The 15,484-nt window shown below is 48.6% G+C and overlaps 1 protein-coding gene across 2 annotated transcripts in view; it reads left to right on the forward strand.

Annotated features, from left to right (window-relative positions):
- ppm1e (protein phosphatase, Mg2+/Mn2+ dependent, 1E) overlaps nucleotides 1–15,484 on the forward strand; it is a 92,064-nt gene that overhangs the window by 64,993 nt on the left and 11,587 nt on the right. For both annotated transcript variants that reach the window (XM_080210339.1, XM_080210341.1), the window contains exon 3: nucleotides 13,794–13,993. In XM_080210339.1, coding sequence (XP_080066465.1) covers nucleotides 13,794–13,993 — 200 coding nt within the window. The remainder of the gene's footprint in view (nucleotides 1–13,793; nucleotides 13,994–15,484) is intronic.

The raw sequence follows: 15,484 nt of genomic DNA on the forward strand, positions 1-15,484 counted from the left end.
GTTAGAAACATAGGCCATTCAGCCCTTCGAGCTTGATCTGCCATTTGTTATGATCACAGCTGATCAAAGAACAAAGAAAATTCCAGCACAGGAACCGGTCTGTCGGCCTGCACCGACCATGCTGCCTGACTGAACTAAAACCCCAACCCTTCCGGGACCATATCCCTTTATTCCCATCCTATTCATGTACTTGTCAAGACGCCCATTAAAAGTCACTCATATCTGCTTCCACTACCTCCCCCGGCAGCGAGTTCCAGGCACCCACCACCCTCTGTGTAAAAAAACCTTGCCTCGTACATCTCCTTTAAACCTACACCCCCTCGTAATTAACTCTTCCAAACCCAATAGCCTAATCCTGCTTTCTCTCCATAATCTTTAATCCCATTCGCCCCCAAGTGTGCGATATCCAGCTGCTTCTTGAATACATTCATTATTTTGGTGTCAACTACTTCCTGTGGTAATGAATTCCACAGGCTCACTTGGTGATGAAATGTCTCCTCACCTCCGTCCTAAATGGTCTCCCCCGAATCCTCAGACTGTGACCCCCTGGTTCTGGACTCCCCCACCATCGGGAACATCCTCCCTGCATCTAACCCTGACTAATCCTGTTAGAATTTTATAAGTCTCTATGAGATCGCCCCCCCCCTTCATTGTCTGAACTCCAGTGAAAACAATCCTAACCGAGTCAATCTCTCCTCAAACCTGGGTCCCACCTCTGACACTCCCAGGTTCCCAGCCTGGAGATCAGCCTGGCATTGGGATCGGGAAGCCTGGATCAAACCCTTAATCCATGCTGATTATAAAATCTAATGAGGCAGTGTGTGACAGTAACTCTCCTCGGTCTCTCTGAGTTTAAGTGAGCTATAATTTACTATATGATTGGAATTGAGTGAGTGCCAAGCACACAGCTGGGGTGGCTTTCAATTAATTCAGCCGCATTTTCTTTGAAGAGTTTATTAAGCCGTGTGTATGGATTTCCCCTCAGAACCTCTCAATCAAAGTTTAAAAAAAGAATTTTATTGAGACAAGCGAGCTGCCTGGGTGGTTTAGTACGTGAGAGGCTGTCTAAGCTCGTCCCAACTTACAGCCTTAGCCAGTGTCCTCAGGCACTCAGGCCAAGTTTCCTCCCTCTCAACCCCCCTCCCTCTCCTTCACTCACTCATTTCCTCCTCCTCACTCACACCCTCCCTCCCTCCTTCACTCCCTCATTCACACTTCTCCCCTCCTCTGCCTCCCCCTCCTCTCCCTCCCTCTGACACACTCCCTCCCTCCCTCTGATTCTCTCCCTCCCCTCCTCTCCATCTCCCTCTCTCCCCTCCTCTCCTCCTCCCTCTCTCCCCTCCCTCCCTCCCCTCCTCTCCCTCTCTCCCCTCCTCTCCCTCACTCACTCCCTCCCTCACTCCCGACTCTCCCTCCCCCATCCCTTTCCCCCTCTCTCCCTCCCCCTCCCCCCCCACTGGCCTCTCTCTCCCTCCCTCACTCCACCATCTCTCTCTCCCTCCCTCGGCCTTGCCACACTCTGCCTGAGTGGCAGTAACCAGCTGAAGGGAGAGTTCATTCCCTTGTTATCGATTTCTCAGCAATCGGCCATTCCCATTTATTCAGTGAAGCATTGATCAGTTCCAACAGTAAATAGTTCATCGTGACCTGCACATTCTGAGTGACCCTTTCAAACAGCCCCAGAAACAGCCTCCTGTTCCTCTCCCCCCACCCCACCTCTTACAGATGGTATTGTGCAGGGGGGAGGTTTGGTGCAGGGGGTAGAATCATCTCAATTAGATAACTCTTTTAACTTCTAAACTGTGCTCAAGTACAAGCCCAGTCTGTACAGCCTTGCCTCAAACTCTAACTCTGGGGTAACGCAGCGGCACAGAGGTTAGCACTGCTGCCTCACAACGCCAGGGACCTGGGTTCGAATCCCGGCCCGGGTCACTGACTGTGCAAGTTCTCCCCGTGTCTGCGTGGGTTTCCTCCGGGTGCTCCGATTTCCTTCCACAGTCCGGTTAAGTGCATTGGCGGTGCTAAATTCTCCCTCAGTGTACCCGAACAGGTGCCGGAGTGTGGCGACTAGGGAATTTTCACAGTAACTTCATTGTGGTGTTAATGGAAGTCTTACTTGTGACGCTGATAAAATAAATGAATAACCCTGTCCAGCTCAGGTGGGTCTGCACTGCACTCCCATCAAGGCCAATGGAACTTTCCGGAAATGTCCAGAACTGTACACGACATTCTGAATGCGAAGTCTGACCAGGATGTATAGCTGTGTGCGCTCCTTCCCATATGGAACTCAGTGCCACACTAGGGGAAGCTCAGTAAATACACACAGGGAAAAGAATGGGAAGTTACACTGCCAGTCAGAGGGAACAACATGGAAGGAGGCTTGTGTGGAGCATGGGCAACACACGGATCGGAGGAGGAATGGTTGAGGACTCCGGGTCTGTACTTGTTGGAGTTTAGAAAGATGAAGGAGGATCTTATTGAAACTTACAGGATACTGCGAGGCCTGGACAGAGTGGACGTGGAGAGGATGTTTCCGCTAGTAGGAAAAACTAGAACCAGAGGGCACAACCTCAGGCTAAAGGGACGATCCTTTAAAACAGAGGTGAGGAATTTCTTCAGTCAGAGAGTGGGGAATCTGTGAAACTCTTTGCCACAGAAGGCTGTGGAGGCCAGGTCATTGAGTGTCTTTTAAGACAGATATAGATCGGCTCCTGATTAATAAGGGGATCAGGGGTTATGGGGAAAAGGCAGGAGAATGGGGATGAGAAAAATATCAGCCATGATTGAATGGCAGAGCAGACTCGATGGGCCGAGTGGCCTAATTCTGCTCCTATATCTTATGGTCTTATCAGATGGGCTGAATGGCCTGTGTCTGTGCTGTAACTTCAGCATCATTCTCTGCAGCAATACACAAAATGCAATCAATATTTCATAAGGACAAAATGCTGACAAGGTGATTTTAAAATGGGAATTCTCTGCCCGTTGAAGTGGTGGAGGCTGCCTCGCTAAATATTTTTAAGACGTGGGTTGATGGGTTTTTGATGAGAGAGGGGATTAAGGGTTATGGGGAGAGGGCGGGAAAGTGGAACTGAGCAGCAACAGATCAGCCTTGATCTTATTGAATGGCGGGGCAGGCTCAAAGGGCTGGATGGCCTACTCCTGCTCCTATTTCTTATGTTCTTAAGTGTTTAAGACAATGAAAGGTCAGGCAGAGGTAAGCGTTTCCTTTGATTAGGGAAGTGCACAGGAGGGAGCCTTAAGACTGAAGCCCGGCCACTCACGGCAGGTCAGGAACTTCCAACAAAGACAGCTAGAAATCTGGAACTCTCACCCCAGAAAAACTGCGGAGCGTGGAAGTGAGCAGAAAATTCCAAACTGAGCTTGGTAGTTGTCAAGCAAGGAGGATTATGGGTTTACAGAACCAAAGAGGGTAGACAACAGCCTGATAGAGATCAGCAGTGATCTCACTGAATGGCAGAATGGGCTCGAGGGGCCGAAAGGCCTCTTCCGTTCTGTATGTGGATCCATCTAATCTCACATGTTGGGGAGATTAGGGGATTCATGGTCTTAGCTTCCTCTGAACAAGACAAGGGGAGATTGATTGAAGTGAGTGAGGGGTGTGTGTGTGTGTGTGTGCGTGCGTGGGGGGGGTGTGTGAGTGTGAATGTATGTGCCATGTGTGTGTGTGTGTGTGTGTGTGAATGTGAATGTATGTGTGTGTGGGGGGGGTGTGTGTGAATGTATGTGCCGTGTGTGTGTGCGTGTGTGTGTGAGTGTGAATGTATGTGTGTGGGGGGGGGTGAGTGTGAATGTATGTGCCGTGTGTGTGTGCGTGTGTGTGTGTGTGCGCGTGTGTGTGTGTGTGTGAATGTGAATGTATGTGCCGTGTGTGTGTGTGTGTGTGAATGTGAATGTATGTGCCGTGTGTGTGTGTGTGTGAGTGTGAATGTATGTGTGTGTGGGGGCGGTGTGTGTGAATGTATGTGCCGTGTGTGTGTGCGTGTGTGTGTGAGTGTGAATGTATGTGTGTGGGGGGGGTGTGTGTGAATGTATGTGCCGCGTGTGTGTGTGTGTGTGTGAATGTGAATGTATGTGCCGTGTGTGTGTGTGTGTGAGTGTGAATGTATGTGTGTGGGGGGGGGTGAGTGTGAATGTATGTGCCGTGTGTGTGTGCGTGTGTGTGTGTGTGTGTGAATGTATGTGTGTGGGGGGGGTGTGTGTGAATGTATGTGCCGTGTGTGTGTGTCAGTGAGCGGTGAACGTGTGCATGCATGTGTGTGGTGTGTGAGTGCACGTGTATGTGAGTGTGCAGTGTGTTTGCACACTTGTGTACATGTTGTTAGTCAGATGCCACATTCTCTGATAGATGCAGCGCCATTTCCTGTACTGACCAGTATTTGGGTGGCATTTAATCACCAACAGTGTTAGTGTTTGGATCTAATCAACACTTTGGCAGCTCAGGTAGGAAGGTGAGACTGACCCTGTGACTGAGGTCAGGCGGGGGGGCGTTCACAGAGAACCGTGAGCTGTCTCAAGGACAAGTTCCCAGGTCAAACAGCCCGTGCCTTGTTGCCTGGTAACCGGTTGTCCGTTCACAATGCGGATTGTATGAGGTAAGATGAAAAACGCTCCTTGTAGCTCTGATGCCAATTGTATTTCCTTCTCAAGGGCAAAGCCGTGATTCAGGAGCCGGGAATGACTCAGTGCCTGCAATAAATGTGGTTAAAATGGAAAGGCAGATTTGAAAGGAGGCAAAATGACAACAAAACACTGCAGTCCAGATGATGTCCTTTATTACAGAGAGGATGAGTCTGGGGGGGCGACTGGGAAAGGAGACAGTGACAGATGACTGTATTCCTACTGAGGTCGATCTCGCAGTCTCCTGCAGAGCCAGAGTGTCCTCATTACAGCTACAGAAGCCCTTGAGCTTCTTTTTGTGCAGTTCCATTTAAAATTCGGAGTAGACATCCAGCATTAGCACATTCAACATGGGAGAAACCTGGGTGACTGGTCAGGAGAGAGGGTGGGGGTGATGAAGGAGGCCCACTTTATCCCCTGCTCAGTGGGGGTAAAGCATTGTCATAAAGTGGTAGAGGTTTGCAGTGTGGAAACAGGCCCCTCGGTCCAAATTGTCCATGCCGCTCTTTTATTTAAACCCCTGTATTAGTCCCAATTGTGCACATTTGGCCCACATCCCTCTATAGCCATCTTACCCATGTACATAAGAACATAAGAAATAGGAGCAGGAGTAGGCCATCTAGTCCTTCGAGCCTGCCCCGCCATTCAATAAGATCATGGCTGATCTGTCGTGACTCAGTGCCAAATTCCCGCCCTCTCCCCATAACCCTTAATCCCCTCTCTTATCAAAAACCCATCAACCCGCGTCTTAAAAATATTTAGCGAGGCAGCCTCCACCAATCAACGGGCAGAGAATTCCAGAGATTCACCACCCTTTGAGTGAAGAAGTTCCTCCTCAACTCCGTTCTAAACCGCCCCCCCCCCCTTTATCTTGAGGCTGTGCCCCCTAGTCCTACTATCCTTTCTGAGCGGGAAGAGTCTCTCCACCTCTATCCTATCCATCCCATTCATTGTCTTACACGTCTCCTCTAGATCTCCCCTCATTCTTCTAAACTCTAATGAGTACAAGCCTAATTTATTCAGCCTCTCCTCATAGCTCAACCTCCTCAACTCCGGCATCAGCCTAGTAAACCTCCTCTGCACTCCCTCCAAGGCCAAAATATCCTTGCGTAAGTACGGCGCCCAAAACTGCACACAGTACTCTAGCTGCGGCCTCACCAATGCCCTATACAGCCGCAGCAAGACCTCCCTACTTTTATATTCAATCCCCCTCGCGATGAAGGCCAGCATCCCATTTGCCTTCCTGACCACCTGCTGCACCTGCAAGCTGGGTTTTTGCGACTCATGCACAAGGACCCCGAGGTCCCTCTGCACCGTCGCCTGCTGCAGTTTTTCTCCACGTAAGTAATAATCCTTCCTACCATTATTCCTACCAAAGTGGACCACCTCGCACTTGCCAACATTAAATTCCATTTGCCATTTCCTGGCCTATTCGCCCAGCCTATCTAGATCCTTCTGTAGACTCTCCCCACCCTCCGCACAATTTGCCTTTCCACCAATTTTGGTGTCATCAGCAAATTTCGACACCCTGCACTCGGTTCCCTCCTCCAGATCATCTATATAAATGGTAAATAGCTGAGGCCCCAGCACCGACCCCTGGGGCACTCCACTAGTCACCATCCGCCAATCCGAATAGCACCCATTGACCCCCACTCTCTGCCTCCTATTTGACAACCAGTCCTCTATCCACGCTAACACCCTACCCCCAACTCCATGCCCCCTGACCTTCTGCAATAACCTCTTGTGAGGTACCTTGTCAAACGCCTTCTGAAAATCAAGAAAGACCACTAACTGTCTAAATGCTTTTTAAAAGACAAAATTGTATCCGCCTCTACTGCTGCCTCTGGCAACTTGTTCCAGACACTCACCACCCTCTGTGAAAAAACTGCCCCTCTGGACCCATTTGTATCTCTCCCCTCGCACCTTAAACCTCTGCCCTCTAGTTTTAGACTCCCCTACCTTTGGGAAAAGATATTGACTATCTAGCTGATCTGTGCCCCTCATTATTTTATAGACCTCTATATGATTACCCCTCAGCCTCCTACACTCCAGAGAAAAAAAGTCCCAGTCTATTCAGCCTCTCCTTATAACTTAAACCATCAAGTCCTGGTAGCATCCTAGTACATTTTTTCTGCACTCTTTCTAGTTTAACAGTATCCTTTCTATAGAAGGGTGGTCAGAACTGTACACAGTGTTCCAAGTGTGGCCTTACCAAAGTCTTCAACAAGACATCCCAACTCCTATATTTAATGTTCTAACCAATGAAACCAAGCATGCTGAATACCTTCTTCACCACTCTGTCCACCGGTGACTCCACTTTCAAGGAGCTATGAACCTGTACCCCTAGTTCACTTTGCTCTGTAATTCTCCCCAATGCCGTACCATTAACTGAGTAAGTCCTGCCCTAGTTTAATCTACCAAAATGCTCAGAAAAATGAAAGAAGTACATTTTTAGGATCTAGAAAAGGCCATTTGGCCCCTCAAGCCTGTACCAGCATTCAACAAGATCAAAGCTGATCAATTAGCTCAGCATGGTCCCCTATCTCTCAATCCCCACCGAGCACAAAATTGAGCTCATCCCAGCCTTGTAGATACTGAACTGAGCGTCCACACCTCACTGGAGAATTCACAACACTTCTCATTCCTGTACTAAAAGGCCAGCCCATTATTATGAAATTACATTAACACTGCAATGAAGTCACTGTGAAAATCCCCTAGTCACCACACACCAGCACTTGGTCGGGTACATCGAGGGAGAATTTATCATGGCCAATGCTCCTAACCAACACATCTTTCAGACTGTGGGAGGAAACCGGAGGAAACCCACACAGGCTTGAGGAGAATGTGCACATTTCGCACCAATAGTGATCCAAGCCGGGAATTGAATCCCTGTTACTATGAGGCAGCAGTGCTAGGCGCTATGAAGCAGCAATGCTAACCACTGTGCCAAAGAGGTGACTTGATCATATCTTAACCATCCTGAGGTGTATTGACCAGGTGGATATAGAGAGGATGTTTTGTCTTGTAGGAGAATCTAGAACTGGTGGAGGGTCACTCATTTAAGACAGGGATGAGGACAGTTTTGTTCTCAGAAGGGGGGTGAGTCTCTGGAACTCTCTTCCCCAAAAGGCAGGGGATGCAGAGTCGTTGAATATTTTAAATGCAGAGCGAGATAGTTTCTCAATTAACGAGGGGAGTGAAAGGTAATTGGGGGTCAGTGGGACTGTGGGGTTAAGGTTACAATCAGATCAGTTGTGATCTTATTGAATGGCAGAACAGGATTGAGGGGCCGAGTGGCCTCCTTCTGCTCCTAATGCGTATGTTGGTACGTAATCCTTGGAATTTGCTCACAGGGAATGAGAGCAGAGTTCAGAAGGAGCTATCCATTCAGCACCACAGGTGCTGATCTGATGAGTGGGTAACAGCCAGCCTAACTCTCTAATTCAGATAGCATTCAGCTTGTTTAGTTCAATCAACCTGGATGAGGTTCATTCACGGGATGTGGGCGTCACTGGCTAGACCAGCATTTGTTGCCCGTCCCTATTTGCTCTTGCTAAGATGGTGATGAGCTGCCTCCTTGAATGGTTGCAGTCTGTGTGGTGTGGCTACACCGACAGTGCCACTACAGTGACAGTGAAGGAATGTCATCATAGTTCCAAGTCAAGTCAGGACGGTGTGGGGCTTGCAGGCGGTGGCGTTCCTCATGTATCTGCTGCCCTTGTCCTTCTAGGTGGTGGAGGTTGTGGGTTTGGAAGGTGCTGTCGAAGGAGGCTTGGTGAGTTGCTGCAGTGCGTTTTGTGGATGGTGCACACGGCTGCTGTGGGGAGGGAGTAAAAGTTTAAGGTGCTGGATGGAGCACCAATCAAGTAGGCTGCTTTGTCGATCATCTTGGCAGACGAGTGGCAAGTAAGATTCACGCCACACAAATGCCAGGCAATGACCAATAAAAGACAATCTAACATCGCCTCTTGGCATTCAATGGTGTTACCATCACTGAGTCTCCCACTGTCAACATCCTTCGGGTTACCATTGACCAGAAACTCAGCTGGATTCGCCACATTAACACAGTGACTACAAGAGCAGGTCAGAAGCTAGGAATCCTGCGACAAGTAACTCACCTCCTGACTCCCCAGAGCCGATCCACCATCTACAAGGCACAAGTCAGGAGTGTGATGGAATACTCTCCACTTGCCCGGACGGGTGCAGCTCCAACAACACTCAAGAAACTCAACACCATCCAGGACAAAGCAGCCCACTTGATTGGCACCACACCCACAAACAACCTCTCCCTCCCCACTGACTCTCAGTAGCAGCAGTGTGTACTATCTACAAGATACACTGCAGAAACTCACCAAAGATCCTTAGACAGCACCTTCCAAACACACAACCACTTCCATCTAGAAGGACAAGGGCAGCAGATACATGGGAACACCACCTCCTGCAAGTTCCCCTCCAAGCCACTCTCCATCCTGGCTTGGAAATATATCACCGTTCCTTCACAGTCGCTGGGTCAAAATCCTGGAATTCCCGCCCTAACAGCATTGTGGGTCAACCCACAGCACGTGGACTGCAGCGATTCAAGGCAGCTCAGCACCACCTTCTCAAGGGCAACTAGGGATTGGCAGTAAATGCTGGCCAGCCAGCAATGCCCATGTCCCACAAATTAATAAATAAAAATCTTAAATGTTGTTGGAGTTGTATTTGTACAGGCAGATGGAGGCTTACCCTTCACACTGCTGACGTACCTTGTGTTCAACAGTCAGCTGAATAAATTCAAGTTTAAATGTAATGCCTGACACATATTTTATTGTCATTTAACCAATATTTGAAAGGGGGAGAAGCTCTACAAATAGTGATATCTTGCTGAATTGGAGAGAGGTGAAGTGCTGGATACTGCTATCCACTGAAGTATTGAACTGGGATAAAGAGGCTCTGAAGATGCTGTGATCGGAGAGAAACACGATACCTGTCGTTCTCAGTGACTGATATGACACAGCTGCTGACGAGAGAGCAGCTTAGGTTTCTGCACGATCGTTCCACGCTGCTTACTGACTCAGCTGTGTGTGCGCTCAGGGCCCCCTCCACTTTCCCGCTATGAATGATTGATGTATAATACAGCACTCTGCAGACTGGGTGAGACTGAGGGATCTTTTCCACTCCACCCTTCAGTAATTATTTATCCTGTGTGGAAATTGTATTGAGCAGTGAAGGGGGGGAGGAAACACTCCAGTTCAAATGTCCATTAACCCTTCCTGCGCTGCTGAGGAAAGCTCAGATAACCTTACCTCATAGTCGTGTGATGAATCAGGGCCAGCATTTATATAAAACTTTTGATGACCTCAGGACATTCCAAAGCACAATGAAATACCTTTTTGAAGCGTGCAGTTGTATTGCAGCAACAGTGGTGGTAAATTTGTGCACAGCAAGCTCCCACAACCAGCGATGTGTTAATGACTGGATAGTCCGCATTGTGTGAGGGATATTGACCAGGGAGAATGTGCCTGTTGTCCTGTGCAATAGGGGCCATGGATTCTCTTACACCCACATGTAGGGGCACAAAGGGCCTCAGTTTGATATCTTACCCCCCGCAACAGTGTGACATTCCCTCTGGGAACGTCAGCCTGGCTTTTGTGCTCCGGTCTCTGGAGCGGGATTTGAACCCACACCCCTTTGGGTCAGAGGTGAGAGTGCTGCTCACTGAGCCACAGCCGACCCCTGGATTGTGAGCTGCACGATTGACGTCTGCAGGTTCCTCGCTCAGTTTCTTTCCATCCAAGTACAGGTCAAACCTTGTTCAGGTCCCTCCTGCTTCTTGACTGATGTTAGACCAAAGAACAGGAACAAGGAACAGTATGGCACAGGAACAGGCCTTTTGGCCCTCCAAGCCCATGCCAATCATGATGCCCTAACTAAACGGTTAGTGGGGCTGCACAGTGGTTAGCTTCACAGCGCCAGGGACCCGGGTTCGATTCCTGGCTCGAGTCGCTGTCTGTGTGGAGTTTGCACGTTCTCCCCATGTCTGTGTGGGTTTCCTCCGGCGTTCCGGTTTCCTCCCACAGTCTGAAAGACATGCTGGTTAGCTGCATTGGAACTCTTTGCCGCAGAAGGCTGTGGAGGCCAGATCATTCAGTGTCTTTAAGACAGAGATAGATCGGTTCTTGATTGAAAAGGGGATCAGGGTTGTGGGGAAAAGGCAGAGGAATGGGGATGAGAAAAGTATCAGTCATGATTGAATGGCGAAGCAGACTCGATGGGCAGCGTGGCCTAATTCTGCTCCTATGTCTTATGGTCTTATGCATTGGTCATACAAAATTCTCCCTCAGTGTACCTGAACAGGCACCAGAATGTGGCAACTAAGGGATTTTCACAGTAACTTCATTGCAGTGTTAATGTGAGCCTACTTGTGGCTCTAATAAATAAAGTTTTAAAACTTTTTATACTAAAAAAACCTGCTGCCCTTACTCGATCCGCATCTCCCGATTCATGGACCCAGCCAGATTCCTCTTCAATATAATTTTCTGTTCCCTGACCTTTTCTCTCAACATTTCAGCTGGTTCAGGTCAAAGTGATGGAGACCATTGCCCAAACATTTCTCACATATGTTCCCCCTTGGGGGAACTCGTGTTGGATGGTAATGATGTGTGGATTATTTTCACTTTGTCTTTAAGAGAATCTTTAATATGATTAAACAGTTGTGTAAAGGTGTGTGCATGTTTAGCACAGTGACGCTCGTGTGAATGGTTAGGATGGGAGTCTGATCTTTGACTGTGTTTAGCTTAGACTGGATTGGGGGGAATTGGGAGGATCGAAGGGTTAGCAGGCAGAGCAAAGAAACGGGGCTCTGAAACCCTCGGCTGCTCCCCCGGCACCTGTTCAGAAGGTGACCCTGGGCAGCTCTCTGTCCCCAGTCCAAACGCTGGGTAGGGTAGGAAGGGGAGTGTGAGAGGAAGGTGGGACATGGAGAGGGTTAATACGAGAAGGGATCATGATCGCCTTATCCAATAACTGAACTATTTGTGTGTGAACACTTCAATGGTGACTGCGTATCTGCAGCTATTCAACTGTGACCGCCCTCACAGCTCGGCCCAATTTTGTCCTCATTTGCAATGCCATCTCTGGTTGGACGGATTCCAGCCAATGTGGTCACATGACCTCCTGTCTCCAGGCGCCCTGTCCCTATGCTCCACGCCATTGGTTGCCTAACACATCCATCCTTATGATGCCCCATCCCTTTTCACAGCCAATTAGAAAACACTTGAAACTTCATCACCTGATTGGATGATCCTTGACGGTCAAGCGAACGGTTTTTTCGCCCCTCCGGGCCTGTTTCGAATTCCTTGACAGTTTTACTCCTGGAGTTTGCTCATTTCAGCTGTTTTGGAAATGGATAAGAGTGTAAGAAATAGGAGCAGGAGAAGGCCATTCGACCCCTCAAGCCTGCCCTCCCATTCAATAACCATGGCTGATCTGATCTTGGCCTTACCCCCGTTTTGCTGCCTGTTACCCCCCCAGACTCACCAAAACTCTATCTCAGTTTGAATAAATTCAATGAAACAGTCTCCACTGCTGCCCTCAGGAGAGAATTCCAAACGCTAACAAGCCTCTGAGAGAATAAATTCCTCCTCGTCTCCGTCTTAAACCCTTTTATCTGAAACTGTGCTCCCTAGTTCTGGATTCTCCCACTTGATAAAATATCCACCCTGTTAAGACCTGCTCGGAATCTTACATGTTTCACCGAGGTCAGCCCTCCATTGAGCTAAACTCCACTGAGCACAATGGCAGCCTTCCTTCCAAAGACATCCTCTTCACCCCAGGAATCGGCCTAGTGCACCTTCCCTGAACTGCCTCCAATATAAATATCTCCCTCCTCAAGTAAGGTGACTGAACCTGTGCACATCCCACCCACCACAGGAATCGTAGCAGGCAGGGCCTTTCATCTCGGCTGGGATTTTCCGGTTTTGGGGCGAGCTGGAAAATTCCGCTGTAGATGTTCCTAAAATTCTTGCGCAGGATTCTTGGGCATCACTGACTGGGCCAACATTTATTACCCATCCCTAATTGTCCTCAGGAGGGTGGTGGTGAGCTGTCTCACTCATGCTGTGTACATCGGAGTAAGACTTCTAAACTCAATCCCTCTTGTCACAAAAGCCAACGTTCCATTTGCCTTCCTAATTACTGCTGTACCTGCACGCCAACCTTTTGCAATTCATGCGTGAGGACACCCGATCCCTCTGTACTGCTGCACCCTGCAAACTCGCTCCATCGGAATCCTTCATCCCTGGGGACTTGAGGATAATCTAAAATACTGGGAATGTGCCATCCCAACTAAATGTCTGTTCTACCTGGTGAAAGATAACTTTATTGATGGAAGCAGATTCAGTAATGACTTTCCAGAAAGGGAATTGGATTGAATCTTGAAGATGATTGCTGTGCAGAATGAGCAGGGAAATGGGTCCTAATTGGAGTGCTCTTTCAATGGGCCAGCATAAGCAGGATGGGGCTGAATGGCCTCTGGCTGTACTCTAGCAATCTAACATTCTATGATTAATAGCAGGGGATTGACTTTTGCAGAGAATGATCAGCATTCGGAATTGACTTTGAGAAGGCGGTGGGCATGGTGGCATGGTTAGCACTGTCTGCTGCCTTACAACACCAGGGACCCGGGTTCAATTCCGGGCTTGGGTCACTGTCTGTATGGAGATTGCATGTTCTCCCCATGTCTGTGTGGGTTTCCTCTGGATGCTCCAGTTTCTTTCCACAGTCTGAAAGATGTGCTGATTCGGTGGATTGACCATGGTAAATGGGTGGGGTAATGCGGACAGAACTCAGTGGTGGCCTAGAAAGAGCATTGGTGTAGACTTGATGGACTGAATGATTTCCTTCTGCACTGTGGGGATTCTATAAATAGTGGAATCTCATCATTTAAGCGCCTCTGGATGAATAAGTTAAAATGGGCCGAATGGCCCTCCCATCAATAGCGACCTTGTGATATCCTAAAGCAGGCAGCAATTCAGTCAACGTCTAACTGTTACCAGGGAAAGCACAGATTGCTATTGAGCATCAGAGCACACAAGTCTGTTTTTGATTGTGATGCTAACTTTCCCCACGTTGAGTGTGGAAGGGGTTTGAATGGATTGGCCTTTGTGTTCTTACAGAGTTTGACTCGACAAGATTGTCTCGAATGGTGTTCACCAAACTCCACGAGGTCTGCTGCAGCTGGGTGAAAGATCTGCCACTCACTCGAAGGACACACCCCTATTTCGAAACGTCCATCCACGCCATCAAAAACATGCGCAGGAAGATGGAGGACAAACATGTTTGTCTGCCAGATTTCAACACTCTCTTCAATCTGGAGGTAAGTGACAGCTACAGGTCTCAATGTACACTGTGGACTCCAAGCTGAGCATCCCGTAGGATCCCTACAGTGCAGAAGGGGCATCCCACCCTATCCCTGTAACCCCATCTATTTCCCCACTAATGATGGCACGGTGGCACAGTGGTTAGCACTGTTGTCTCACAGTGCCAGGGACCCAGATTCGAGTCCTGGCTTGGGTCACTGTCTGTGTGGAGTTTGCACACTCTTCCCATGTCTGTGTGGGTTTCCTCTGGGTGCTCCGGTTTCTCCCACAGTCTGAAAGATGAGCTGGTTAGGTGCATTGGTTGTGCTAAATTCTCCCTTAGTGCATCCAAACAAGCACTGGAGTGTGGCGACTAGGGGATTTTAACAGTAACTTCTTTGCAGTATTAATGTAAGCCTACTTGTGACACTTACAAATAAACCTAATCCCCCTCAATTACACATCTTGGGAGACTGAGGGGCAATTTAGCACAGCCTAGCCTGCACATCTTTCAGACTGTGGGAGGAAACTGGAGCACCTGGAAGAAACCCACGCAGACATGGGGAGAATGTGCAGACTCCACATAGACAGTGACCCAAGTCAGAAATCAAACCCGGGTCCCTGGCACTGTGAGGCAGCAGTGCTAACCCACTGTGCTATCGTACCACTCCAATGTAGTCCTCTACACAGCATCCATGACCCCAGTTGAGCATCTTCAGCTCTGTTGGAGTAGCCTAGGCCTCACCTGAACACCTTCAGCCTCAGTCAATCCTTATAGAATCCTTATTATTCTTTACTTCCCATTATTCTGGAAACTTAAGATAAATGGCAAAACAGAGATGCTTTATGTGGAACTCCGTTGCCCGTGTCTGCATGGGTTTCCTCCGGGTGCTCCGGATTCCTCCCATAGCCCAAAGATGTGTGGGTTAGGTGGATTGGCCGTGCAAAATTGCCCCTTAGTGTCAGGGGGACTAGCTAGGGTAAATACATGGGGTTATAGGGATAGGGTCTGGTGGGATTGTGGTTGGTACAGTATTGATGGGCCGAATGGCCTCCTGCACTGTAGGATTCTATGATTTTACGGAACTCACAGCCAGAGAGCTAACACTGATCCACTGCCCCTCTCAGTTACCCCTTTATTCAGACAGTAATTCAGAACAGAACGTGACCCAGATACGAGGCAGGGAACTCTGCTGACTCACACTTTGTGAAGATCTTACACTAACAGCTGTCACCAGCAGAATGTCTCATTGCAAAAACCCCCTCCTTCATCAATCTCTCCGTCTAAACCAAAGCTATTGCCAACTGCCAGGCTGAGTGGGGCCATGGGGAGTAGAGAGGTCACTCATTAGCCAATTATTTTAATTGTATGACTTAATTTGATTTATTATTGTCAAGTGTATTAGTTTACAATGAAATCTATTGTTCTTTGCTTACTACACAAAGAATACCGTTCATAGAGAAGGAAATGAGAGAGTGCAGAATGTAGTATTGCAGTCATAGCTAGA

This window comes from Carcharhinus amblyrhynchos, chromosome 23 (genome assembly GCF_965287045.1).
Source record: "Carcharhinus amblyrhynchos chromosome 23, sCarAmb.v2.hapA, whole genome shotgun sequence".
In the NCBI taxonomy this organism is placed as follows: Eukaryota; Metazoa; Chordata; class Chondrichthyes; order Carcharhiniformes; family Carcharhinidae; genus Carcharhinus; species Carcharhinus amblyrhynchos.